The 27388-nt window shown below is 42.6% G+C and overlaps 1 protein-coding gene across 5 annotated transcripts in view; it reads left to right on the top strand.

Moving 5' to 3' along the window:
- Window positions 1-27388, top strand: part of SNTG1 (syntrophin gamma 1) — a 1229644-nt gene that overhangs the window by 931502 nt on the left and 270754 nt on the right. For all 5 annotated transcript variants that reach the window (XM_069731323.1, XM_069731324.1, XM_069731327.1 and 2 more), the window contains one exon: window positions 3195-3325. In XM_069731323.1, the coding sequence (XP_069587424.1) occupies window positions 3195-3325 (131 nt within the window). The remainder of the gene's footprint in view (window positions 1-3194; window positions 3326-27388) is intronic.

Here is a 27388-nt window from a genome sequence, read left to right on the forward strand (position 1 = left end):
CACCTATATTCTGGTTGAGTGCATGAACAATAGTTCAAATGTTGAGCCACATTTGAGATTTACAAGTAATTAGAACTAGTCACAAAATTACTTATTGCCCCTCCTAAAAGCAAATTTATACATATATATATATATATAGGGAATTTAAAAGTCCAATCATGCGTTCAAATCTGTCCTCATTTTTTTTTCCTTTTAGTGGTGATACGCATGTGCTGCAGGGTAAGCAAAAGAAGTAGAAAAAAATTAAACTCAAAATCCGAGTTCATTTTATAACATGCAAAAGTATGGTATGTAGAAGTTTGTGCACCCCTGGTCACAATTACTTTAATTATGAATAGTTAAGCAAGTTGAAGATGAGATGACCTCTAAAAGGCCTAAAGTTAAGGATTGCATATTTCCTTTGTCTTTTAGGCAAAAGAAGAATAAAATAAATTCTTATATTAATTTTTTACATTTACAAAAAGTTACAAAAAGGAAAATGTTCAGAGGCAAACATTTGGGCATTCTGCATGGTTAGCACCTAATAGCACCCCCTTTCGAAAGAACAGCTTGTGAAATCCTTTTCGAGCAATACAAGTGTCTTTCAATTCTAGTTTGAGGGATTTTCATCAATTCTTCCATAGCAAATCCATCCGGTTCTGTGAGATTTCGAGGTTGTCTTGCATGCACTGATATTTTGGCACCAGCATCGGAGAACTCTCGCAACTTGCATTTCGCATGCTGTGAGGATTCACAAGTTTGCAGTCACATAGAGTAACTTCAGACTTGTACCCTAAGGCCAGACAATCACTTTTTTGTCACCTAGTTCAACTAATGTCTTCATATCAGAATTATGGGCTGTAGGCAACTATCAATTAAAATCTTAGTGATTCATTATGGTTGCCCAGTGTGTTTGTAGTAAATCTTGGTTGATTGTAAAATAAAATAGTTGGTAGAGATGAGCGAATTTGTTTGGGTTCCTCCTTATTTAGCAAGCTATAGTGCTTAGCAAATAAGCTGCAGAGAGAACCCAGCTACCTGGATCGCTCCTGCTGATCAGCTGTCTGGTGCTGCGGCTGCATGTGTCACGGCTGTTTCACCGTCACAGCAAATGCATGGATAGCCTGTGTGTTGGAGTCTCCATGCATGTGTTGGAACAGTGAAATAGCTGCAACACATGCAGCTGCTGCGACGGACAGCTGATCAGCAGTAGCGATCCAGGTAGCTGGGTTCTCTCTGCAGCTTATTCGGTAAGCGCCACAGCTTGCCGAATAAGGAGGGACCCGAACAAATTCGCTCATCTCTAATAGTTGGAAGCCTACTCTGTATTTCTGAAACCCTGTTACCAACTTTGTATAGCAGTTTCTAACGAGCAGTAAGCCATTGGACTCAGAGAGCGGCTGACTGAATATATGTGAAAGGATTCACGGGTTTATAACATTTCAAGGTGAATCAGCAATATGTACATTATTATACCAGAAGCTGATAGTGATGGCTTAGATAAAATGATCAAATTATTTTCTGCATATTTATATCTTGTTACATAACTTATGGTATATAAATACATTGTAGAAAGAAATTTAAATTTAGATTCTGGATTTTATAAAAAATGTAATTATGTTTCCTAGATTTAATTTTTCGAAATCTTTGAAATTACATTTAGATCTCATAGACATATTAAAGCGCATATTATCTGGATGTATAAAGAGTCTATTGCGTGCTATCAGTTTATAATGAGACTTTTACAAAGGCACTTAGCCTCCAATTCATTAAAGTGTTTTAAAAAATGCAAAGTACAAAGTAAAAAGTAGAAGTAAAAAGAAATCTGGAGTAAAACAATCAGAAAACTTTTTGTACAATGCTAAAAACACTGAAAAGTTTCAGTCAATTCTACCAACATAGGGGGAGCTTGGGTGGAACAGGGGCAGGATGAGGTATGGAAACACCCACTTGTTTACTTTATGATGAACTGCTATTTGAATTCCTGTCAGTGACTGGAGTAGGATTTGTGCAGGCGCAAACCACTTTTAAGACGTGAATGATTCATTAAGAGGCGTGTGTCTACAAATGAATAAGGTGCCTCTAACAACAACAGGCCCCCTCATCAAGACTAGTATGAATAATGCTTGTATTGATGAATTAGGGCCATAGAATTGCTTTTTCTTACACTTTAGCATGAAATCGATGAGAAGTAATGATTCTTCATGAAGGTAACACACAAAAGCACAAAGAAGACCTTATAGTAATAGGTCAAGTCCTGACCTAGAATGCCTATGTTATAGTCGTTAGACATGTCTTGATGTCATGAAGTAATTCAGACATCCTGGCCTATTGTGAGGAGGCCCTGTGTTTCAGCATGTGGTGGCAGTAAGAAGAGAAGGTGCGGACCATACAAGGAAGAGTTTGAAGTGGAGGGGGCTTGCAGGATGCGTTTTTTCCCCATAGACTTCTATTGACGACGCATTTGCGACGGATTGGCACACTTCGCATCCGTCTTGCGACGGATGCGTCGTGCCTTGGCGGACCGTCGGGAAAAAAAAACCCTACATGTAATGTTTTTTTCTCCCGACGGACCGTTTTTTCCGACCGCGCATGCGCGGCTGGAACTCCGCCCCCACCTCCCCGCACCTTACAATGGGGCAGCGGATGCGCCGGAAAAATGCATCCGCTGCCTCCATTGTGCAATGCAGCAAACGCTAGCGTCGGAATCTCTCCCCGACGCATTGCGACTGGGAGATTCCGACGCTAGTGTGAAAGGAGCCTTAAGACATTTTTTATTCTATTACTATTTAACTTTTTATGGTTCTCTATGGTTCAGCAAAATTATGCCCAGTTGGCTGCCATTTTTCTGAATTTACATGCAGCAAATTAAAAAAAAATCCATATTTTGGAGAATGTGGGTGGATAAATTTTTGAAAAATTTGAGTTGAACTAAATTACCATTGAATAAATTTGACTAACTCTAATTATATCATATCCACTTTGTATAAACACCATAAGGTGGTATATGAAGTTCATCTGGTCCATTTTAAAGGCTCATAGAAACTTTATTAATTTTCATTTAAGATCTATATACATTTACACATAACTATGCGATGTGCATAGAGTGCTTTTTGTTAACAATGCATGTGGTTTTATTATAGTTTCTCTATAATGAAAGAAAGAATGTCCAAACAAGTTAAACAGATTTATTGTCCTTTTACATTCTCTTGCAGGATACTTTATCTTGTTCTTCATGGCCAGCATCACCTGGCCTCCGATGGGAAAAACGGTGGTGTGATCTCCGACTAATCCCTCTGCTGCATTCAAGATTATCACAGCATATTACAGGAACAGATTTATACAGGTAAAAAATAAAATTTGCTCTCCAACTTTATTCTGTAAACTCAGATATGAAATGATGATAATGTCTTAAGAATATTGTCAAGGGATAATTTGGATTGTGATTTTTATTGATGAGCTTTAGGACAATGAAACATAAAAGAAAAAAAATCTACTTAGATTTTATTCTAACCCAAAATTGTGTGAATATTCATTAAATGAGCTAGAGATAACATTTAAGTCTTCTGCCTGATATATTCTCCCCAGTAGTGATGGGTGAAACTGAACAGTGAAGTTTGGGGTCCATATTGAACACCTAATGTTCAGGCATAAACCACGAATACAAACTTATTTATTTATTATGCATTGCTTATATAGCAATCTTATTCCACAGTGCTTTACAGATATTATGGGGCTCACAATCTAAATTCCCTATCAATATGTCTTTGGAGTGTGGGAGGAAACCAGAGAACATGAAGGAAACCCACACAAACATGGGGACAACATGCGAAGACTTTGCAAATGTTGTCCTTGGCAGAATTTGAACCCAATACCCCGGTGTCTCTCCACTGAGCCACTATGCTGTGCATGGAAGTCCGTGATACTTTTCGGGTTCGGCATCGGTGATTCCCAAGCTGCCATCTGCATGACAGCATGAGAAACACAGCGGGCTCTGATTGTCTTTAAGATCATTACTGCAGTTCATGTGACAGCCAGCATCTGTGACCAGCAGTAAAAAGTTTACCTCCAGTCACAGGCATAGTCTGATGGGAGTGCTACTACTATCAGGATACGCGTGCTGCCACTAATAACAGTGTAAGCAAGCACAGCTGATGGTATTATTTATCAGCCAGCACCTGTGATATATATTCATGTATTTTTTTAAATGACGTGGGGTCTGTTCTATTATTGATAACCAGCAGGACAAAACTGACAGCTGTGGGCTGCAACCCTCAGCTGTCAACTTTATCATAACTGGTTATCAAAAATAAAGGGGTCCCCACTCTGTTTTTTTTAATTATCTAAATAAATAATTTTAAAAAAGGAGTGGAGTTTTTGACATTTTTGACAAACAGCCAAGCTAAAGCATACAGCTAAGGGCTGGTATTCTCAGACTAGTAAGTAGTCATGGATATTGCCCCCCGCCTAAGAATAGCAGCCCACAGCCTCCATAGAAACAGCACATTTATTATTTGTCAGGCTCTTCTCATTTGCCCTGTGGCGTGGCCAAGTGGCGTTCATATTAGTGAGGTTTATGTAATCTTTGTTTTTTCAGGTGACAGCAAGCCCACAGGTTAGTAATGGAGAGATATCTGTAAGATGTCTATCAATTACTAACCTCATATTCATACTGTCGATAAAAAACACCAGTCCTTTATTTGAAATAAAATTACACACCATTTTACAAATTTATTTAAAAACCGCAAATACATTTATACTCACCTTCTGCCCATTACATTGAAGCCCTCATCCCCTGTAAAAAAAAATGAAAATAAGAATTAACAAAAATACTCATCTATTGAAACCCTGTTCTCATGTAAAAAAAGCAAAATGGTCTCAACTTGGCACCAGCCAAGTTGAAAACTAATTACAGCAGACATGGATTATGACATGGGACAGTTTGTTGGATAGGTATGGGATATTGTTATTTTTTATTTTTGTTTTTTTACAGCACTCCAGGGCTTCAATGGAATGAGCGTCAGGCATTATTATTGTTGTTTATTATCTTATGGGGTTTTTTTTTTACAAGAGAAGAAAGCTTCAATTGAATGGATGTCAGGTGAGTACAGCTGTGTTTGTTATTTTTAAATAAAAAAAGTAAAGCAGTTTGTATTTTTATTGACAATTGTGTTTTTATCGACAATATGACTATGGGGTTGGTAATTGATGGGTGTCTTATAGATTCCTCTCAATTAGTAACTGCTGGGCTTTATGTGACTTGAAAATATAAAGGTGAAATCAACCTCACAAATATGAACCCGGATGGCCACCACTACAGGGCAAGTGGGAAGAGTCGGGCACAATCTAATAAATGCAGCTTTTCTTGGATGGATGCGGGCTGCTATTGTTAGGCTGGGGGGCCAATATTTATGGCCCCTTACCAGTCTGACAACAAAAGCCCCCAGCTGTCTGCATTAGCTTGGCTGTTTGTCAAAAATGAGAGGTCACACCATTTTTTGTAGCTATTCAATTAGTTAAAAAAATGGCATGAGACCCGTCTATTCTTGATAACCAGCCACTATAAAACTGACAGCTAAGGGTTGCATCCCGCAGGAGAGACCCCCACATTATTTAATAAAAAAAGTATTTTTTTATAGCTCAGTCACTGGCTGGTGATTACTCTAATAAGCGCTGTTATTAGTGGGAACAGGTGTAGGCTGATGCGAGTAGTACTCTCACATCAGCTGACGACTCTGTAACCAGAGGTAAACTTTTTACTTCTTGTCACAGTTGCTGGCTCACGTTGTCATCAGACAAGAAATGTGGGAACTGCAGCTCTCTGACCGCCGGTAATAATCTTACCGCCGATCAAATGCAGTTTTTGCCACACTGTCATGCAAATGACAGCATAGCAAACAACGGGTGTTCAGGTCCCCCATTTATCTGAATGGGGTCTTGGTTCAAGTATTGATATGTTCGCCCATCACTATTCCCCAGTTATAGTTGGGTAATGCATTCAACAATGGTTGAGAACTTACTGAATTTGTTAATCAGAAGGAATGTATGACTTTTTCTGTGTTCATAAGTGCTCTATTGAGTGTGTCTTTGACAGTTTGGAATCACCAAAACATCATTGCATATTTTCATAACAACTCTATAATACAATTTTCAATGGAACATTCCATAAATAAAATGAAACGTGTTGGAGATACAGTTAAACACCATAGACTAGAGGATATTTTGAAATTCTAATTTGCCAACTTTGCTGAATTCTACCCAAAAATTAACTCTGCACCTCATAAATTCATAGCAAATTTTCAATACTGCAAAGCTTCTAGTTCACTGGAAAATATGTTTACAACACTTGGAGATCTTCAAGGACTGCACTGAACACATTTTGAGCTCTTTAATAGAAACCCAACCTTTGTAATGTCCTTTTGACTTGAACCTATATGGCTATTGGAAAATAGAAGGCAGTCAGTAACCAACAGCCTATTTAACACGGCACACATTTAACTACACACTGTAGTTATTGCAGTTTTAAGCTACTTAAAAACACACTACAGTCAAATGTCAGTTCCCTGCCTGAAGTAAAATAGTTACCAGTTTCTGTCATTTGTTCTTACTACTGTCTCTCCAAGTCTTGCTCTGACATCTTGTGACCACAGTTCCTATTTGCCCCAGAAGTCACTAGTAGGGTTGAGCGAAACGGGTCGTTCATTTTCAAAAGTCGCTGACTTTTGGCAAAGTCGGGTTTCATGAAACCCGACCCGACCCCTGTGTGGGGTCGGCATGCGGTACGCAACTTTCGCGCCAAAGTCGCGTTTCAATGACGCGAAAAGCGCCATTTCTCAGCCAATGAAGGTGAACGCAGAGTGTGGGCAGCGTGATGACATAGGTCCTGGTCCCCACCATCTTAGAGAAGGGCATTGCAGTGATTGGCTTGCTGTCTGCGAGGTCACAGGGGCTATAAAGAGGCGTTCCCGCCAACCGCCATCTTACTGCTGCTGATCTGAGCTTAGGGAGAGGTTGCTGCCGCTTCGTCAGAAGCAGGGATAGCGTTAGGCAGGGTCCATTAACCACCAAACCGCTTGTGCTGTAGTGATTTCCACTGTCCAACACCACCTTCGGTTTGCAGGGATAGTGGAAGCTACATTTTTTTTTCTCAGAGCTGTAGCTCATTGGGCTGCCCTAGAAGGCTCCCTGATAGCTGCATTGCTGTCTGTACGCCGCTGTGCAAAACAGCTGCTTTTTTCAAAGCACAAATCCTCTTGTTCCTTCCGTTCTGCACAGCTATCTTTTTTGTTTGTCCACACTTTTTATTTAATTTGTGCATCAGTCCACTCCTTATTGCTGCCTGCCATACCTGGCTGAGATTACTGCAGGGAGATAGTAATTGTAGGACAGTCCCTTTTATTTTTTTTTATTTTTTTTAATTCTCCCTACAAAAAATAAGTTGTGGGAGATTAAGATTGGCATTTCTGCTAGAGTGCCATCCCTGTGTGTGCCATCTCTCTCACATAGTGGGCCATAGAAAGCCTATTTTTTTTTTGTTGATTTGGTTTCTAAATTCTACCTGAAAAAATCAATAAATCAATCAGTGGGAGATAAATATTGGCCTCTGGGCTTGTGTGCCACTCCTGACTCCTGTGTGTGCCATCTCTCACTCAGTGGGCCATAGAAAACCTATTTATTTTTTTTGTTGATTTGGTTTCCAAATTCTACCTGAAAAAATCAATAAATCAATCAGTGGAAGATAAATATTGGCCTCTGGGCTTGAGTGCCACTCCTGACTCCTGTGTGTGCCATCTCTCACTCAGTGGGCCATAGAAAGCCTATTAATTTTTTTTGTTGATTTGGTTTCTAAATTCTACCTGAAAAAATCAATAAATCAATCAGTGGGAGATAAATATTGGCCTCTGGGCTTGTGTGCCACTCCTGACTCCTGTGTGTGCCATCTCTCACTCAGTGGGCCATAGAAAGCTTATTTATTTTTTTGTTGATTTGGTTTCTAAATTCTACCTGAAAAAATCAATAAATCAATCAGTGGGAGATAAATATTGGCCTCTGGGCTTGTGTGCCACTCCTGACTCCTGTGTGTGCCATCTCTCACTCAGTGGGCCATAGAAAGCCTATTTTGTTTTTGTTGATTTGGTTTCTAAATTCTACCTGAAAAAATCAATAAATCAATCAGTGGGAGATAAATATTGGCCTCTGGGCTTGTGTGCCACTCCTGACTCCTGTGTGTGCCATCTCTCACTCAGTGGGCCATAGAAAGCCTATTAATTTTCTTTGTAGATTTGGTTTCTAAATTCTACCTGAAAAAATCAATAAATCAATCAGTGGGAGATAAATATTGGCCTCTGGGCTTGTGTGCCACTCCTGACTCCTGTGTGTGCCATCTCTCATTCAGTGGGCCATAGAAAGCCTATTTATTCTTTTTGTTGATTTGGTTTCTAAATTCTACCTGAAAAAATAAATAAATCAATCAGTGGGAGATAAATATTGGCCTCTGGGCTTGTGTGCCACTCCTGACTCCTGTGTGTGCCATCTCTCACTCAGTGGGCCATAGAAAGCCTATTAATTTTTTTGTTGATTTGGTTTCTAAATTCTACCTGAAAAAATCAATAAATCAATCAGTGGGAGATAAATATTGGCCTCTGGGCTTGTGTGCCACTCCTGACTCCTGTGTGTGCCATCTCTCACTCAGTGGACCATAGAAAGCCTATTTTTTTTTTGGTTGATTTGGTTTCTAAATTCTACCTGAAAAAATCAATAAATCAATCAGTGGGAGATAAATATTGGCCTCTGGGCTTGTGTGCCACTCCTGACTCCTGTGTGTGCCATCTCTCACTCAGTGGGCCATAGAAAGGCTATATTTTTTTTTTTTTGGTTTCTAAATTCTCCCGGTAAAAATCCTTTTATTTTATTTGGTTTCTAAATTCTTCCTGAAAAAATCGTTTTATTTTATTTTGTTTCTAAAGTCTCCCTGAAAAAAAAAATCAGTGGGAGATTAATATTGCCCTTTCTGCTTGTGTGCCAGTTTTGACTCCTGGGTGTGCCATCTCTCTCTCTCAAATAGTGGGCACTGGGCCATAGAACGGCAATCTTTTTTTTTTTGCTTTCTAAATTCTCCCTGAAATAAAAAAAAATACAGTGGGAGATTAATATTGACATTTGTGCTTGAGTGACAGTCCTGCGTGTGTGGCATCTCTCTGATTTGGTGCCACAGAAAACAGAGTGTGTAACATTGTGCCTGAATTTCCTTGCAGTCTCACCAACCTGTAAAGGGATATCGAAATCATACTGAAGTTATAGCTCACCGTGTAAGTTGTTTGACAGCAACAAATACCGTTACTTTGGTTACGTTTTTAAAACAATGAGGAAGTCTGGTGGAAGAGGTCGTGGCCGTGGGTGTTCATTGTCAGCTGGTAATGATGGTAGTGATAGTGGAGCATCAGGTGGTCGTGGGAAAAAAAATATTGCACCTAAGTCTGGAGCTGTGGAGCCAGGTTCGTCAGAAGGCCTCGAACGCTCCCTTTTCTGGGAGTAGGAAAACCGCTTTTAAAGCCGGAGCAGCAAGAACAAGTTTTGGCTTACCTTGCAGACTCAGCCTCTAGCTCTTTTGCCTCCTCTTTTGAAACTGGTAAATGTAAAAGCAGCGCGCCGTTAGTGGATGTTCACGGTCAGGGACAAGTCGCTTCCTTGTCCTCTTCAGCAAAAACAACAACAGAGAAGGATGCAGCAGGCGACACAACGGGTTACTCCATGGAGCTCTTTACACATACCGTCCCTGGCTTAGAAAGTGAAGCAGTTAACAGGCCATGCCCATTACAAGTTGAATCTGACATGGAGTGCACTGATGCACAGCCACAGCCAGACTACTATGCTGGTCCTTTGACTCAGACCACAACATTGCCCTCGCAGGGTACTGATCCAGAATCAGACCCTGATGAGACTATGTTGCCCCATCACGAACACTCTACCACCGACTTACACGGTGACACAGACGAAGTTGCGCACGAACTAGAAGAGGAGGTTATAGATGACCCAGTTGTTGACCCCGATTGGCAACAATTGGGGGAACAGGCTGCAGGCGGCAGTAGTTCTGAAGCGGAGGAGGAGGGGCCGCAGCAGGCATCAACATCGCAACAGGTTCCATCTGCCGGGCCCGTATCTGGCCCAAAACGCGTGGCAAAGCCAAAAACTGTTGGAGGACAGCGTGTCCATCCGGTTAAAGCTCAGTCTGCAATGGCTGAAAAGGGATCCGAGGCTCGAAAGAGTGCAGTCTGGCATTTTTTTAAACAACATCCAATTGATCCGCACAAAGTCATCTGTCAAAAATGTTCAACTAGCTTAAGCAGAGGTCAGAATCTGAAAAGTCTCAATACAAGTTGCATGCATAGACATTTAACCACCATGCATTTGCAAGCCTGGACTAACTACCAAATGTCCCTTTAGGTTGTAGCACCCTCGGCCAATGAAGCTAGTCAGCAACGCTACATCCCTTCCGTCACTGTAAGGCCACCATTTTCCGCACCACCAGCAGTATCTGTGCAGGTTTCTTTGCCAGCCCAAAGCAGTCAGGGTCAGGGACTCACCAGTTTTGTAGGAGGAAATACTGCATCTAGGGCACCGGCGGAAACAATACCGTCTCCAACCGTCTCTCAGTCTGCCATGTCCACCGGCACACCCGCTAGTTCCACGATCTCCAGCTCTCCAGTCCAGCTCACCCTACATGAGACTCTGGTTAGAAAAAGGAAGTACTTATCCTCGCATCCGCGTACACAGGGTTTTAACACCCACATAGCTAGACTAATCTCGTTAGAGATGATGCCCTACCGGTTAGTTGAAAGCGAAGCTTTCAAAGCCCTGATGGAGTACGCTGAACCACGCTACGAGCTACCCAGTCAACACTTCTTTTCGAGAAAAGCCATCCCAGCCCTGCACCAGCATGTTAAACAGCACATCGTCCATGCACTCAGGCAATCTGTGAGTACAAAGGTGCACCTGACTACAGATGCATGGACCAGTAGGCATGGCCAGGGACGTTACGTGTCCATCACGGCACACTGGGTGAATGTGGTGGATGCAGGGTCCACAGGGGACATCAATTTCGGGACAGTTGTGCCTAGCCCACGGTCTAGGAAACAGTTGGCTGTAGGCATTCGCACCCCCTCCTCCTCCTCGTCCTCCTGCAGAAGCGAGAGCTCTTCCACAGACCGCAGTCGCCCAACCACTCCATCGGCAGCTGTCACTGTTGCACACCAGTTGTCCCATTATGGCCCAGCTACTGGCAAGCGTCAGCAGGCTGTATTGGCTATGAAGTGTTTGGGCGACAACAGACACACCGCGGAAGTTCTGTCCGAGTTCTTGCAGCAAGAAACGCAGTCGTGGCTGGGCACAGTAGATCTTGAGGCAGGCAAGGTAGTGAGTGATAACGGAAGGAATTTCATGGCTGCCATCTCCCTTTCCCAACTGAAACACATTCCTTGCCTGGCTCATACCTTAAACCTGGTGGTGCAGTGCTTATTGAAAACTTATCCTGGGTTCTCCGACCTGCTCCTCAAAGTGCGTGGACTTTGCTCACATATCCGCCGTTCGCCTGTACACTCCAGCCGTATGCAGACCTATCAGCGGTCTTTGAACCTTCCCCAGCATCGCCTAATCATAGACGTTGCAACAAGGTGGACCTCAACACTGCACATGCTTCAGAGACTGTGCGAACAGAGGCGGGCTGTTATGTTTTTGTGGGAGGATACACATACACGGGCAGGCAGTAGGATGGCAGACATGGAGTTGTCAGGTGTGCAGTGGTCGAAGATACAAGACATGTGTCAAGTCCTTCAGTGTTTTGAGGAATGCACACGGCTAGTTAGTGCAGACAATGCCATAATAAGCATGAGCATCCCCCTAATGTGTCTGCTGATGCAAAGTTTGACGCACATAAAGGATCAGGCGTCTGCACCAGAGGAAGAGGAAAGCCTTGTTGACAGTCAGCCATTGTCTGTTCAGGGCAGTGTACAGGACGAGGTAGCGGGCGAAGAGGAGGTGGAGGACGAAGAGGATGATGGGGATGAGTATATTTTTAATGAGGAAGCTTTCCCGGGGGCACTGGAAATTGGTGGGGTGGCAAGGCCGGGTTCTGGGATTTTGAGGGACACAAGTGACGTAGATTTGCCTGAAACTGCCCCTCAACCAATCACAACCGCAGATTTGACAACTGGAACGGATTATGCCTTACGTATCCTCAAAAGGGACAGACACATTACTAAAATGATGAACGATGACGATTACTGGTTGGCCTGCCTCCTTGATCCTCGCTATAAAGGCAAATTGCAAAATATTATGCCACATGAGAACTTGGAACTAATATTAGCAACCAAACAATCAACTCTTGTTGACCGTTTGCTTCAGGCATTCCCAGCACACAGCGCCCGGGATCGTTCTCACACGAGCTGCAGGGGGCAGCAGACCAGGAGTGTTAGGGGTGCAGAAATCCAAAGTGGCGTTGGACAGAGGGGTTTTCTGACCAGGTTGTGGAGTGATTTTGCTATGACCGCAGACAGGACAGGTACTGCTGCATCAATTCAAAGTGACAGGAGACAACATTTGTCCAGTATGGTTACAAACTATTTTTCATCTCTTATCGATGTTCTCCCTCAACCGTCATTCCCATTTGATTACTGGGCATCCAAATTAGACACCTGGCCAGAATTGGCAGAATATGCATTGCAGGAGCTTGCTTGCCCGGCAGCTAGTGTCCTATCAGAAAGAGTATTCAGTGCTGCAGGTTCAATATTAACCGAAAAAAGGACTCGTCTGGCTACCCAAAATGTTGATGATCTAACATTCATTAAAATGAACCACAACTGGATTTCAAATTCTTTTGCCCCACCTTGCCCGGCCGACACCTAGCTTTCCTATGAAAAGCTCTTGCCTGTGGACTACTGTGAATTACTTTTCTAATGTCTTAATTTGCTGCAGCTGATTGTCCAGCATACGACATGTTTAGACCTCCCTAAATGGCCAAACTCCCCACACGGGGGCGTGGTATCGCGACTTGGCGCAAGCACCCGTGAGAGTGCTGTTTGTCTGAAGAGGTGGGTGTGCCCGCTTTTGGTCGACAGCACTGCCACAGGGTCCCTCATAGTACAATAAAGTGTCTCTGGCGGTGGTGGTGCGCACCCAACGTCAGACACACTGTTGTAACATGAGGGGCCCTGGGCCTGTACCGCCGGCCACAAGAGAGTTCACCCACCCCCAGGTCAAACATTACTCTACCACTTCCACAATTATCTCTCACACTTCCACCAATAATTAGTCTATGCGCTGACATCCTTCCATTCCTGCCACAGACAATACCATTGTGTTGACATGTATGATGGTACTTAACATAGTCAGGGGCAGTGTCCTCTCTTTACCCAAGTAAATACTTTGCGCCAAATTAGTAGGTCTGAAACTACGCAGAGGATCCCACCCCTGTACCTAATGATTGCACCCTTTAGTGTTTTCGTTTTGTTTTAATGCGAGACATTCACATTTATGTATTGTTTTGGACTACTAACTGGCAGACACTCATTACAATCGGCCTCCGCTGACCAGACCACTGCTGCCCGTGTACCCCTGGAACCAATTGTAAAGTGCCTACAGCAAGCCCAATTTTATTATGTTAGGCCTTCGAAGCCTGTCTGCGGCCCGTTCTTTCTACTACTCCTCCACTGACCAGACCACTGCTGCCCGTGTACCCCTGGAACCTATTAAAAAGTGCCTACAGCCTAATATTTTATTATGTTAGGCCTTCGAAGCCTGTCTGCGGCCCGTTCTTTCTACTACTCCTACACTGACCAGACCACTGCTGCCCGTGTACCCCTGGAACCTATTTAAAAGTGCCTACAGCCCAGTATTTTATTATGTTAGGCCTTCGAAGCCTGTCTGCGGCCCGTTCGTTCTACTACTCCTCCACTGACCAGACCACTGCTGCCCGTGTACCCCTGGAACCTATTTAAAAGTGCCTACAGCCCAATATTTTATTATGTTAGGCCTTCGAAGCCTGTCTGTGGCCCGTTCTTTCTACTACTCCTCCACTGACCAGACCACTGCTGCCCGTGTACCCCTGGAACCTATTTAAAAGTGGCTACAGTCCAATATTTTATTATGTTAGGCCTTCGAAGCCTGTCTGCAGCCCGTTCTTTCTACTACTCCTACACTGACCAGACCACTGCTGCCCGTGTACCCCTGGAACCTATTTAAAAGTGCCTACAGCCCAATATTTTATTATGTTAGGCCTTCGAAGCCTGTCTGCGGCCCGTTCTTTCTACTACTCCTCCACTGACCAGACCACTGCTGCCCGTGTACCCCTGGAACCTATTTAAAAGTGCCTACAGCCCAATATTTTATTATGTTAGGCCTTCGAAGCCTGTCTGCGGCCCGTTCTTTCTACTACTCCTCCACTGACCAGACCACTGCTGCCCGTGTACCCCTGGAACCTATTTAAAAGTGCCTACAGCCCAATATTTTATTATGTTAGGCCTTCGAAGCCTGTCTGCGGCCCGTTCTTTCTACTACTCCTACACTGACCAGACCACTGCTGCCCGTGTACCCCTGGAAGCTATTTAAAAGTGCCTACAGCCCAATATTTTATTATGTTAGGCCTTCGAAGCCTGTCTGCGGCCCGTTCTTTCTACTACTCCTCCACTGACCAGACCACTGCTGCCCGTGTACCCCTGGAACCTATTTAAAAGTGCCTACAGCCCAATTTTTTTTATGTTAGGCCTTCGAAGCCTGTCTGCGGCCCGTTCTTTCTACTACTCCTCCACTGACCAGACCACTGCTGCCCATGTACCCCTGGAACCTATTTAAAAGTGCCTACAGCCCAATATTTTATTATGTTAGGCCTTCGAAGCCTGTCTGCAGCCCGTTCTTTCTACTACTCCTACACTGACCAGACCACTGCTGCCCGTGTACCCCTGGAACCTATTTAAAAGTGCCTACAGCCCAATATTTTATTATGTTAGGCCTTCGAAGCCTGTCTGCGGCCCGTTCTTTCTACTACTCCTCCACTGACCAGACCTCTGCTGCCCGTGTACCCCTGGAACCTATTTAAAAGTGCCTACAGCCTAATATTTTATTATGTTAGGCCTTCGAAGCCTGTCTGCGGCCCGTTCTTTCTACTACTCCTCCACTGACCAGACCACTGCTGCCCGTGTACCCCTGGAACCTATTTAAAAGTGCCTACAGCCCAGTATTTTATTATGTTAGGCCTTCGAAGCCTGTCTGCGGCCCGTTCGTTCTACTACTCCTCCACTGACCAGACCACTGCTGCCCGTGTACCCCTGGAACCTATTTAAAAGTGCCTACAGCCCAATATTTTATTATGTTAGGCCTTCGAAGCCTGTCTGCGGCCCGTTCTTTCTACTACTCCTCCACTGACCAGACCACTGCTGCCCGTGTACCCCTGGAACCTATTTAAAAGTGCCTACAGCCCAATATTTTATTATGTTAGGCCTTCGAAGCCTGTCTGCTGCCCGTTCTTTCTACTACTCCTCCACTGACCAGACCACTGCTGCCCATGTACCCCTGGAACCTATTTAAAAGTGCCTACAGCCCAATTTTATTATGTTAGGCGTTTGAAGCCTGCCTGCGGCCCGTTCTTTCTACTACTCCTCCACTGACCAGACCACTGCTGCCCGTGTACCCCTGGAACCTATTTAAAAGTGCCTACAGCCCAATTTTATTATGTTAGGCCTTCGAAGCCTGCCTGCGGCCCATTCTTTCTACTACTCCTCCACTGACCAGACCACTGCTGCCCGTGTACCCCTGGAACCTATTTAATAGTGCCTACAGCCCAATATTTTATTATGTTAGGCCTTCGAAGCCTGTCTGCAGCCCGTTCTTTCTACTACTCCTCCAGTGACCAGACCACTGCTGCCCGTGTACCCCTGGAACCTATTTAAAAGTGCCTACAGCCCAATTTTATTATGTTAGGCCTTTGAAGCCTGCCTGCGGCCCATTCTTTCTACTACTCCTCCACTGACCAGACCACTGCTGCCCGTGTACCCCTGGAACCTATTTAAAAGTGCCTACAGCCCAAAATTTTTTTATGTTAGGCCTTCGAAGCCTGTCTGCGGCCCATTCTTTCTACTACTCCTCCATTGACCACACCACTGCTGCCCGTGGACCCCTGGAACCTATTTTTAATTGCATATAGCATCCTTTTTTTAATAGTAGGCATACAAAGTCTGTCTGCGGTCCACTATTGAAATTGTCCTCCACTGCCCAGAGCAATGCTGCCTGTGTACCCCTGTAACCTTTTTTTAAACTGCAGTGAGCCACATTTTTGGTTTAAGGCCTACTACCTGTGTCTGTCTGCGCCACTCAATACAGCTGTGTTCCTTTGAAAAAAGCTGAGCGTCAATAGTCTTGTTTTCAGCCTCTAGGAATTTTAAAATTGCATTGGGGCTACAACTTTGGTAGGGCCTACTAACTGTGTCTGCCGCCCCAAGGTGTGCCCCAGGTTTCGTCCACATTGCTTCGATCTTCCTACTCTCGTTTAGTAGTTGTTGCAAACTACACTGCATTAGGCCTACAAATTTGGTATGGGGTGTAGAGAGACGGTGTGTTACACTCCAAGGTGTTCCCCAGGTTTCGTCCACATTGCTTCGATCTTCCTACTCTCGTTTAGTAGTTGTTGCAAACTACACTGCATTAGGCCTACAAATTTGGTATGGGGTGTAGAGAGACGGTGTGTTACACTCCAAGGTGTTCCCCAGGTTTCGTCCACATTGCTTCGATCTTCCTACTCTCGTTTAGTAGTTGGTGAAAACTACACTGCATTAGGCCTACAAATTGGGTATGGGGTGTAGAGACAGTGTGTTCTGCTCCAAGGTGTTCTCCAGGTTGCCTTTCCTGAGCTTCTATCTTCAGGCTCTTGTTAAATAGTGGTTAAATGGAACAACTGCATTTGGCGTACTCGTTGGTTTGGGGCCTACTAACAGTGTCTGCCGCTCCTTGCTGTTCTCCTGGTTTCCTGTCCTGAAATTCCATTTTCAGGCTCTCGTTAAGTAGTTGTTAATGTTAGACTGCATTTGGCCTACTAGTTGGGTTGGGGCCTACTATCGGTGTCTGCCACTCCTTGCTGTTCTCCTCCACTGAACAAAGCTGTGCCGCCTGTTTACTACTGTTGCCAATTTTGAACTGCATTTCGACTACTTACTGATTTGGGCCAACTCTCTGTGTCAGCCTCTCATTCCAGTTGTCCTCCACTGCAATGCCCCCTGGTTACTCCTGTGTTACCAATTTTGAACTGCATTTAGCCCACTTTATTCTTTGGGCCTATATCTGTGTTTCCTCCTCATCCTGCCCATTGCCCAGCCAGTGATAGATGAGTCTGCTGGTACATTGACCCATAACGCAACATTTCCCGTGCACGCTACACTGCAAGATTGTGACCCTGCTGAAAGTCAGGTCCCCCTTCCCGCATACCATACCAACTTACACGGGGACAATGAGGAAGGTGCAGATGAAAGTGCAGGTTCCTTCATCAGGTGGGGGGAGGAATACTATTTGGCGACGTCACTGGCACAGGGCCTCTCATAGTACGCAAAAGTGTTGCTGCCGGTGGGAGGCGCCCCCGCCGTGCAAACACACCGCTGTACTTTGAGGGGCCCTGTGCCAGTGCCAATGCCAACGAGTGGGCCCCCCCTGCTTGCTCAGGATCACAGCACTTGCAAAGTTGAAATAATTACCTCTCCCTGCTCCACTGCCGTGACGTGGTCCAGATTTACTGGGCCCACTAATTACTTGAACCAGCCCTACCCCCCACAACTTTAGCCAAAGGACCCCCAATTTCAAATGCCTTCCAATTATTATAAGCTAAATTACGATTGGCAAGCTTCTGTAACAAGAATGGATGTTTTTGCAATTAAAATGGGCAGTGTAGGTGTTTTCCTGGCCTCCACTCACTGCCGACTATGCTCCCCCATTGACTTGCATTGGGTTTCGTGTTTCGGTCGATACCCGACTTTTCGCGATAATCGGCCGATTCCACTCGACTCGACTTCTAAGATAGTCGGGTTTCGCGAAACACGGCTCGACTCTAAAAAGGTCCAGGTCGCTCAACCCTAGTCACTAGCTCTCAGTATTATTATTATTATTTTTTATTTATATAGCACCATTAATGCCATGGTGCTGAACATGAGAAGGGGTTACATCAAAATACAAATATCACTTACAGTAAACAAAACTAACAATGACAAACTGGTACAGAGGGAAGAGGACCCTGCCCTTGCGGGCTTACATTCTACAACATAAGACTATAAGAGCCTCATTCTGGCTTTCATAGACCTAAATTCAGAAGTGACTTCCGGCCTCCCTAGCAAACAATGAACTTTAGAAATACCCTGGTTTAGGGAAAGAGGGGGAAAAAAAAAGACAAGTGCGTTGCTTCCTCTGAGCGTAATACGTTTTTACCAACAAGTTAAAAACATTTCTTTTATTTGTAGTTATGCTCACCTTCTATCAGTAAGAAATGCACGTTGAGATTCTCAAGGAATCAATTCTTTAGGCAACTCTTCTTCGTATGTTGTATAATCCGATAAGGTGTGCAGCTCACTTTGGAGAACTATGTGTTGATCCTGCTTCAGATCCACATAGGTGGCGATTTCAAAGGGAAAAAAACTCCAAGTAAATGTGGCGCTAAGCACCTATGGATTTTTTGAATGCATCCACTTCAAGTGAAAAATGTTAGTAAAAATTCATTTATTTTTTCAGAATAAAAAAAATAAAATATATTTGTAAAATATTTTTAAAAAACAGTACAACGCGTTTCGGCTGCTATTTTTACAGTGCAGCCTTCATCAGGTAGCAAAAAAACAACAACGAAAAAAAATACAATAAGCACTGTAAAATGAGTGCTTATTGTATTGTTTTATTTTTTTTGTTTGTTTTTTTGCTACCTGATGAATGCTGCACTGTAAAAATAGCAGCCGAAACGCGTTGTACTGTTTTTTAAAAATATTTTACAAATATATTTTATTTTTTTTATTCTGAGCAAATAAATGAATTTTTACTAACATTTTTCACTTGAAGTGGATGCATTCAAAAAATCCGTAGGTGCTTAGTGCCACATTTACTTGGAGTTTTTTTTCCCTTTGAAATAGCAAACAATGAAGCAATTTAGCTAGGCACAAGTAGCAGAACCAGATTATAACAATGCCGAAAACAGATCGTTGTATTCAGGTGGCATGTATGCATCTAATATCAGACTATTACATCTGCCCTATCTGCAGTAGCTGCAACTATATCCCTATGGGTGCAACTTCACCGTGATCACAGATCATAACCCATTAAGTTGGCTCAACAGAGTAGTTGAGGACAATGGGAAATTGCTTAGATGGAGTTTGATACTTCAGCAATATGATTTCACAATTCAGCACAAGAAGGGAGTTGATCATGGCAATGCTGATGGCTTTTCTCGCCAAGATGGGGCTGAAGCAAATACGTGCTCAGGAGCTGACCTGTAAGTCAACCCCCATGCACGTTCATAAGGAGGGAGGTGTGGTGAAATATGTGTATATATATCTATATGTGTGTAGTGACATATCTCTAGGGTTATATGTGTGACTAGTGATAATGTAACATCTGTCCTGAAGGCAAGTCGCACCTAGGTGTTAATAGGTACTTCCTTGGGACTAGTAGAAATTGCATCTCCATATCTCACAAGGAGGTCTGGCTCGGGCCAAGAAGAAAGGAACACTTGACACCTCCTAGTGCTTGGAGGGGAGATGTTAATTGCGGCCTGAGGTTAGCTATTCCTGGGAACCATCTCACAAGTGTCTCCAGAGGAAAATAATATATATTCATTAATAGAGCAGCCGTGCCCAATCAAACAGACCGCAATTATGATATTAACCTGGGGGGCCAGCCTAGAAACCTGACCCTAGACCAAAATTATAAATTTAGGCTGCAGACAGAGAATTGTGTTCACATGATGGGGGCAGCCTGAGAAGCTGGTGTGATCCAATCTACATTCGTCCTACCCTCAGGGAGCAGAAGCAACTACCAGTTAATTTCTGTAAGTTCTCCTCTTTATTTTATACTGTTATGCATAAGTTGTATGTCTTTTTATTATCATATTTTTATACATTTTTCTTATTGTAAGCATTGAACCTTTTGTTATTAAAGTATAAAACTTTAACAAGTTGAACCTTGAATGTTCTAAAAGAATCTATAGCCTAAGGTGTGTGTGAGCCTTATGAGTGATAGACATTATTAGTATTAGTTCCGGGACTCATCGCCCGTGTATTCGGTGAGTGGTGGCAGCGTGTATGAGCGAGTGTGTGGCCTGGGTCGGTGTGTGATTTATACTCCCATTACAGCATAGGACAGAGGTTGAATGCTGGACTGAGAGTGGGGAGATAGATTAACCCTTGCAGGCACAACCCCAAGTCACGTGTGAGAGCAGGCACGTGACGAATAAGTGACACCACGAAGAAGGGATCCGTGACAATTGGTAGGACAGCACGGTTCCGCAGTGGTTATCACTGTAGCCTTGCAGCGCTAGAGTCATGGGTTCAACCCCACCAAGGACAACATCTGCAAAGAGTTTATATGTTCTCTCCGTGTTTGCGTGCGTTTCCTCTGGGTACTCCGGTTTCCTCCCATATTCCAAAGACATACTGATAGGGAATTTAGAATGTGAGCCCCATCGGGGACAGCGATGATAATGTGTGAAAACTGTAAAGCGCTGCAGAATATGTTAGCGCTATATAAAAATAAAAATTATTAGTATTATTGCATCAAGGAATTGTGAAAAAAATCCCTTCACAAAACACACACTTTATAAGATAGGCAATTGTGCTAATTTCTGCACTATGGTTATTTTTTTTATTTTTCTTCACAAAGAATGAAAAAAATGAATAAGAAAAATATGGATTGATTGTCTCACATACCCAGAGTCATTTCACACATAGTAACATACATAGTAACATAGTTAGTAAGGCCGAAAAAAGACATTTGTCCATCCAGTTCAGCCTATATTCCATCATAATAAATCCCCAGATCTACGTCCTTCTACAGAACCTAATAATTGTATGATACAATATTGTTCTGCTCCAGGAAGACATCCAGGCCTCTCTTGAACCCCTCGACTGAGTTCGCCATCACCACCTCCTCAGGCAAGCAATTCCAGATTCTCACTGCCCTAACAGTAAAGAATCCTCTTCTATGTTGGTGGAAAAACCTTCTCTCCTCCAGACGCAAAGAATGCCCCCTTGTGCCCGTCACCTTCCTTGGTATAAACAGATCCTCAGCGAGATATTTGTATTGTCCCCTTATATACTTATACATGGTTATTAGATCGCCCCTCAGTCGTCTTTTTTCTAGACTAAATAATCCTAATTTCGCTAATCTATCTGGGTATTGTAGTTCTCCCATCCCCTTTATTAATTTTGTTGCCCTCCTTTGTACTCTCTCTAGTTCCATTATATCCTTCCTGAGCACCGGTGCCCAAAACTGGACACAGTACTCCATGTGCGGTCTAACTAGGGATTTGTACAGAGGCAGTATAATGCTCTCATCATGTGTATCCAGACCTCTTTTAATGCACCCCATGATCCTGTTTGCCTTGGCAGCTGCTGCCTGGCACTGGCTGCTCCAGGTAAGTTTATCATTAACTAGGATCCCCAAGTCCTTCTCCCTGTCAGATTTACCCAGTGGTTTCCCGTTCAGTGTGTAATGGTGATATTGATTCCGTCTTCCCATGTGTATAACCTTACATTTATCATTGTTAAACCTCATCTGCCACCTTTCAGCCCAAGTTTCCAACTTATCCAGATCCATCTGTAGCAGAATACTATCTTCTCTTATATTAACTGCTTTACATAGTTTTGTATCATCTGCAAATATCGATATTTTACTGTGTAAACCTTCTACCAGATCATTAATGAATATGTTGAAGAGAACAGGTCCCAATACTGACCCCTGCGGTACCCCACTGGTCACTTCGACCCAGTTAGAGACTATACCATTTATAACCACCCTCTGCTTTCTATCACTAAGCCAGTTACTAACCCATTTACACACATTTTCCCCCAGACCAAGCATTCTCATTTTGTGTACCAACCTCTTGTGCGGCACGGTATCAAACGCTTTGGAAAAATCGAGATATACCACGTCCAATGACTCACCGTGGTCCAGTCTATAGCTTACCTCTTCATAAAAACTGATTAGATTGGTTTGACAGGAGCGATTTCTCATAAACCCATGCTGATATGGAGTTAAACAGTTATTCTCATTGAGATAATCCAGAATAACATCCCTCAGAAACCCTTCAAATATTTTACCAACAATAGAGGTTAGACTTACTGGCCTATAATTTCCAGGTTCACTTTTAGAGCCCTTTTTGAATATTGGCACCACATTTGCTATGCGCCAGTCCTGCGGAACAGACCCTGTTGCTATAGAGTCACTAAAAATAAGAAATAATGGTTTATCTATTACATTACTTAGTTCTCTTAGTACTCGTGGGTGTATGCCATCCGGACCCGGAGATTTATCTATTTTAATCTTATTTAGCCGGTTTCGCACCTCTTCTTGGGTTAGATTGGTGACCCTTAATATAGGGTTTTCATTGTTTCTTGGGATTTCACCTAGCATTTCATTTTCCACCGTGAATACCGTGGAGAAGAAGGTGTTTAATATGTTAGCTTTTTCCTCGTCATCTACAACCATTCTTTCCTCACTATTTTTTAAGGGGCCTACATTTTCAGTTTTTATTCTTTTACTATTGATATAGTTGAAGAACAGTTTGGGATTAGTTTTACTCTCCTTAGCAATGTGCTTCTCTGTTTCCTTTTTGGCAGCTTTAATTAGTTTTTTAGATAAAGTATTTTTCTCCCTATAGTTTTTTAGAGCTTCAATGGTGCCATCCTGCTTTAGTAGTGCAAATGCTTTCTTTTTACTGTTAATTGCCTGTCTTACTTCTTTGTTTAGCCACATTGGGTTTTTCCTATTTCTAGTCCTTTTATTCCCACAAGGTATAAACCGCTTACACTGCCTATTTAGGATGTTCTTAAACATTTCCCATTTATTATCTGTATTCTCATTTCTGAGGATATTGTCCCAGTCTACCAGATTAAGGGCATCTCTAAGCTGTTCAAACTTTGCCTTCCTAAAGTTCAATGTTTTTGTGACTCCCTGACAAGTCCCCCTAGTGAAAGACAGGTGAAACTGCACAATATTGTGGTCGCTATTTCCTAAATGCCCAACCACCTGCAGATTTGTTATTCTGTCAGGTCTATTAGATAGACCATTCAGCGGGCTAGTGGTGTCAGGTATAGCAGCCTGGGTTTCCCCACAATTCCATGCAGCATGATTTTTCATTTTGCTTGAAGGGGGAATCATTATTTAAAATAAATACAATAAAAACATAGACGAATAGACTTTGACTAGTCGCATTTAACAATCATAGTGATCTCTTTATATGAGATTAAACTTTTTTTGACATGAATGAAAGAAATTTAAACCAAGAATTTGTTAAGTTTGTTAAAAAAGCTTAAAAACAAATTAACCTTTATACTGTTAGGGCTAGCAGAATGCACCAAGTAATAGAGAGATTGATACGAGGTGCGTTCACAGCCCGGGGTCCACCATGCAGAGATGCCTGCAGCAAAGTAATGGCGGATGGACACTGAGCTCACACATGGGTTAAACTTTACCCCGTGTGAAATGTAAGTGACCTCTGTTGCTTCACAGAGTCGCTCTGTACACAGAAACTAATATCCTAACTAGGGTTGTGCTTGCTCTGGAACTCTTCTGTGCTAACCGCACACATGAAGGAACAAGATGCTAAGCCAAAGCTAATTGCCCCCACTGACACTAGCTGCCTGCCTGAGTGTACAGCCTCAAAGCTAAACAGACTCACACCACATATATACAGAGTGGTAGAGTATCCACTGGCAACAGCCAAACACAAATGCTACTAGCGCATGGCCATGCGGGTATGCAAACCTTTTATAGTTGTAGCTCTTCAGGATCTTCCTGGTGGACCAATATGAGCTGCTACAGGACCTGAGCTTGTGACCCCTGACCTCCAATGAAAGGTCTTCCATTGGGCATGCTCAGAAGGAGAAAAGCAGGACTTAGTCCCAGGAGCACCTGCTCGCCACCGAACAGTACTGGTTACAATGGCTGAACCTGGAAGGGCAGCAGTAACCAAATGTGCAGTATCTGTCCGAGCCAGGCACTGCGACCGATGTCTCCACTGAGCAGGCTCCACTGCTGCTGGAAAAGAATGGGAGACCGCAGCGGACATGGTTCGAGATTCCCCCTGTGCAGCGGCAGAAACTTGACACCTAACATATACTTGTGTAAAAATTATATGCTAAACTCAAGCATGGCATGGAGGACAAATGTAGTAGAGCGATAGAAAAAATCTAATAAATCGGAAAAGAATATTATTGTTGGTAGCTGCATTTCTATCACTGATAGTGCTGGCAAAAACTATCTTGACGGTAATGGTATCAAACATATGTCACATTTGGCTTCATTTTCCTCCGGCAAACACTTTAGCAGGGATGAAGTGGGGTTTATGCTCCATCCTTCATCTTAAAGACAGCAGGATGTTATAGACTTACTTACCGTACATTATAAATGTCCAGAGAAAGGTAGTTGGCAGCACTCACTGAGAAGGATGCATGTCCAAAATCACCAATAAATCCACTTGGAAGTATAGCAGCATGTAGACAGCATCCTATCCAAAGTGTTCAATTAAAATGCAAAATTTATTCCACCATCAAATGAACAACGTTTCGCTCTGCTATAAGTCTTTATCAAGTACAAGTACTAAAGCACAGGGTGGGCTTATATAGTGTGGTTTACAAACATACACCAATCACTACAAAGAGGAATCCCTCTCATATAGGGTACATATATATTTCAATAAATGAGACAAAGCCCCAGGCAATAATACATAATAACAACATAATCCAAGTTAAAAAGGTGGAAAATAATCCCACCATACAGCAATTCAAATAACATTTACATAACAAAGATATGATAATTATAGATGAGCGAGCACTAAAATTCTCGTTACTCTAACCAAGCAATTTCTAATGCTCGGATGTTTGGTTCGAGTAATGAGTATACAGGGAGTCAATGGGAAATCTGAGCATTTTTTCCTGCAGACCCTATAAAAAAAAGTGCAGACTGAAAGGAGAATGACATGAGGAAGACCTCTGGCAGCATCTCTGACTCCCTGATTGCTGCTGAGAACAATGGTATTAACGATAAATTGGAGTTTATAGGAAAAAAAAATGTTAAGAAACATTCTTTCCTGTATCATGACTTGTTTGTAAGGCAAAATGTAAAAAGGATTTTAAAAAAATTATAATGTAAGTAAACCAAATTTGAAATTTTCATTAAAAAATTGGAAATGTCAGTATTGAGAGTCCTCAGTGGTTGATACCCTTTAATGGCTAACTGAAAAGATGGTAACAAATTGCAAACTTTCGAGACTATTTAGGCCTCTTCATCAGGCAAAGACAATAGGCAATTTCAGTGTAATTTATGAAGGAAGCAAGAAGTGGCAAAAATTAAGAATTCAGAGTGACTCAGATGCACCCTGTATTAGATATAAATGAGGGCCTCATACACATTCCCATTCAAGAATTGTGACTAAAGAATAGTTGAGTTACTCTTAGGCTGCCGTCACACTAGCAGTATTTGGTCAGTATTTTACCTCAGTATTTGTAAGCCAAAACCAGGAGTGGGTGATAAATGCAGAAGTGGTGCATATGTTTCTATTATACTTTTCCTCTAATTGTTCCACTCCTGGTTTTGGCTTACAAATACTGATGTAAAATACTGACGAAATACTGATAGTGTGACGGCAGCCTTAGGCCGGGGTCACACTAGACCGTAATACGGACGAGTGCAATGCCATAAAAAAAAGCATAGCGCTCGTCCCAATGTTAATCTATGGGGCAGCTCCCATCATCCGATATTTTCTCGGCCGTATTCAGGATCCGAGTGAAATCACAGCATGCTGCGATTGTCAGCGTATCTCGGCCGAGAAGCGCCAATGAAAGTCTATGGGGGCGAGAAAAAATAGCACAGCACACGAACCATCAGTGTGACTTGCGAGAAATTCTCAGGCATTGATCAGGTGACAGGAAAGGCTCAGCCATTATTTGCTCATTTTGCAAGTGTGTGAGAAAATCTCGCCATACGGATGCCATACGGATGTCACACAGATGTCAAACGGATCATTTGATGCGAGAAACACTCACAATAGCACTGCACACAGCGCAAATTAACTGCAGGCAGAGTTATCTATACACCCTTAACCCTTTAACCCCCAAGGGGGGGTTGCATGTTAATGACTGGGACAATTTTTACAATTCTGACCACTGTCCCTTTATGAGGTTATAACTTTGGAACGCTTCAACAGATCCTGATGATTCTGACACTGTTTTGTCATGACATATTGTACTTCATGATAGTGGTAAAATTTATTTGATATTACCTGCATTTATTTGTGAAAAAAAGGAAATTTGGCAAAAATTTTAAAAATGTTTACAATTTTCCAACTTTGAATTTTTATGCCCTTAAATCACAGAGACATGTCACACAAAATACTTAATAAGTAACATTTCCCAGATGTCTACTTTACATCAGCACAATTTTGGAATCAATTTTTTTTTTGTTAGGGAGTTATAAAGGTTAAAATTTGACCAGCAATTTCTCATTTTTACAACACCATTTTTTTAGGGACCACATCACATTTGAAGTTACTTTTAGGGGTTTATATGATAGAAAATACCCAAGTGTGACACCATTCTAAAAACTGAACCCCACAAGGTACTCAAAACCACATTCAAGAAGTTTATTAACCCTTCAGGTGTTTCACTGGAATTTTTAGAATATTTTAAAAAATGAACATTTAACTTTTTTCACAAAAAATTTGTTTTATTTCACTAAGGGTAACAGAAGAAATTGGACCCCAAAAGTTGTTGTACAATGTGTCCTCAGTATGCTGATACCCCACATGTGGGTGTAAATCACTGTATGGGCGCATGGCAGAGCTCGGAAGGGAAGGAGCGCCGTTTGACTTTTTCATGCAAAATTGACTGGAATTGAGTTAGGATGCCATGTTGCATTTGGAGAGCCCCTGATGTGACTAAACATTGAAACCCCCCACAAGTAACATCATTTTGGAAAGTAGACCCCATAAAGAACTTATCTAGATATGTGGTGAGCACTTTTACCCACCAAGTGCTTCACAGAAGTTTATAATGTAGAGCCGTAAAAACAAAAAATCATATTTTTTCACAAAAATGATGTTTTTGCCCCCAATTATTTATTTTCCCAAGGGTAACAGAAGAAACTGGACCCCAAAAGTTGTTGTCCAATTTGTTCTGAGTATGCT

The sequence above is a fragment of the Ranitomeya imitator genome, chromosome 6 (genome assembly GCF_032444005.1).
Source record: "Ranitomeya imitator isolate aRanImi1 chromosome 6, aRanImi1.pri, whole genome shotgun sequence".
Taxonomy (NCBI): Eukaryota; Metazoa; Chordata; class Amphibia; order Anura; family Dendrobatidae; genus Ranitomeya; species Ranitomeya imitator.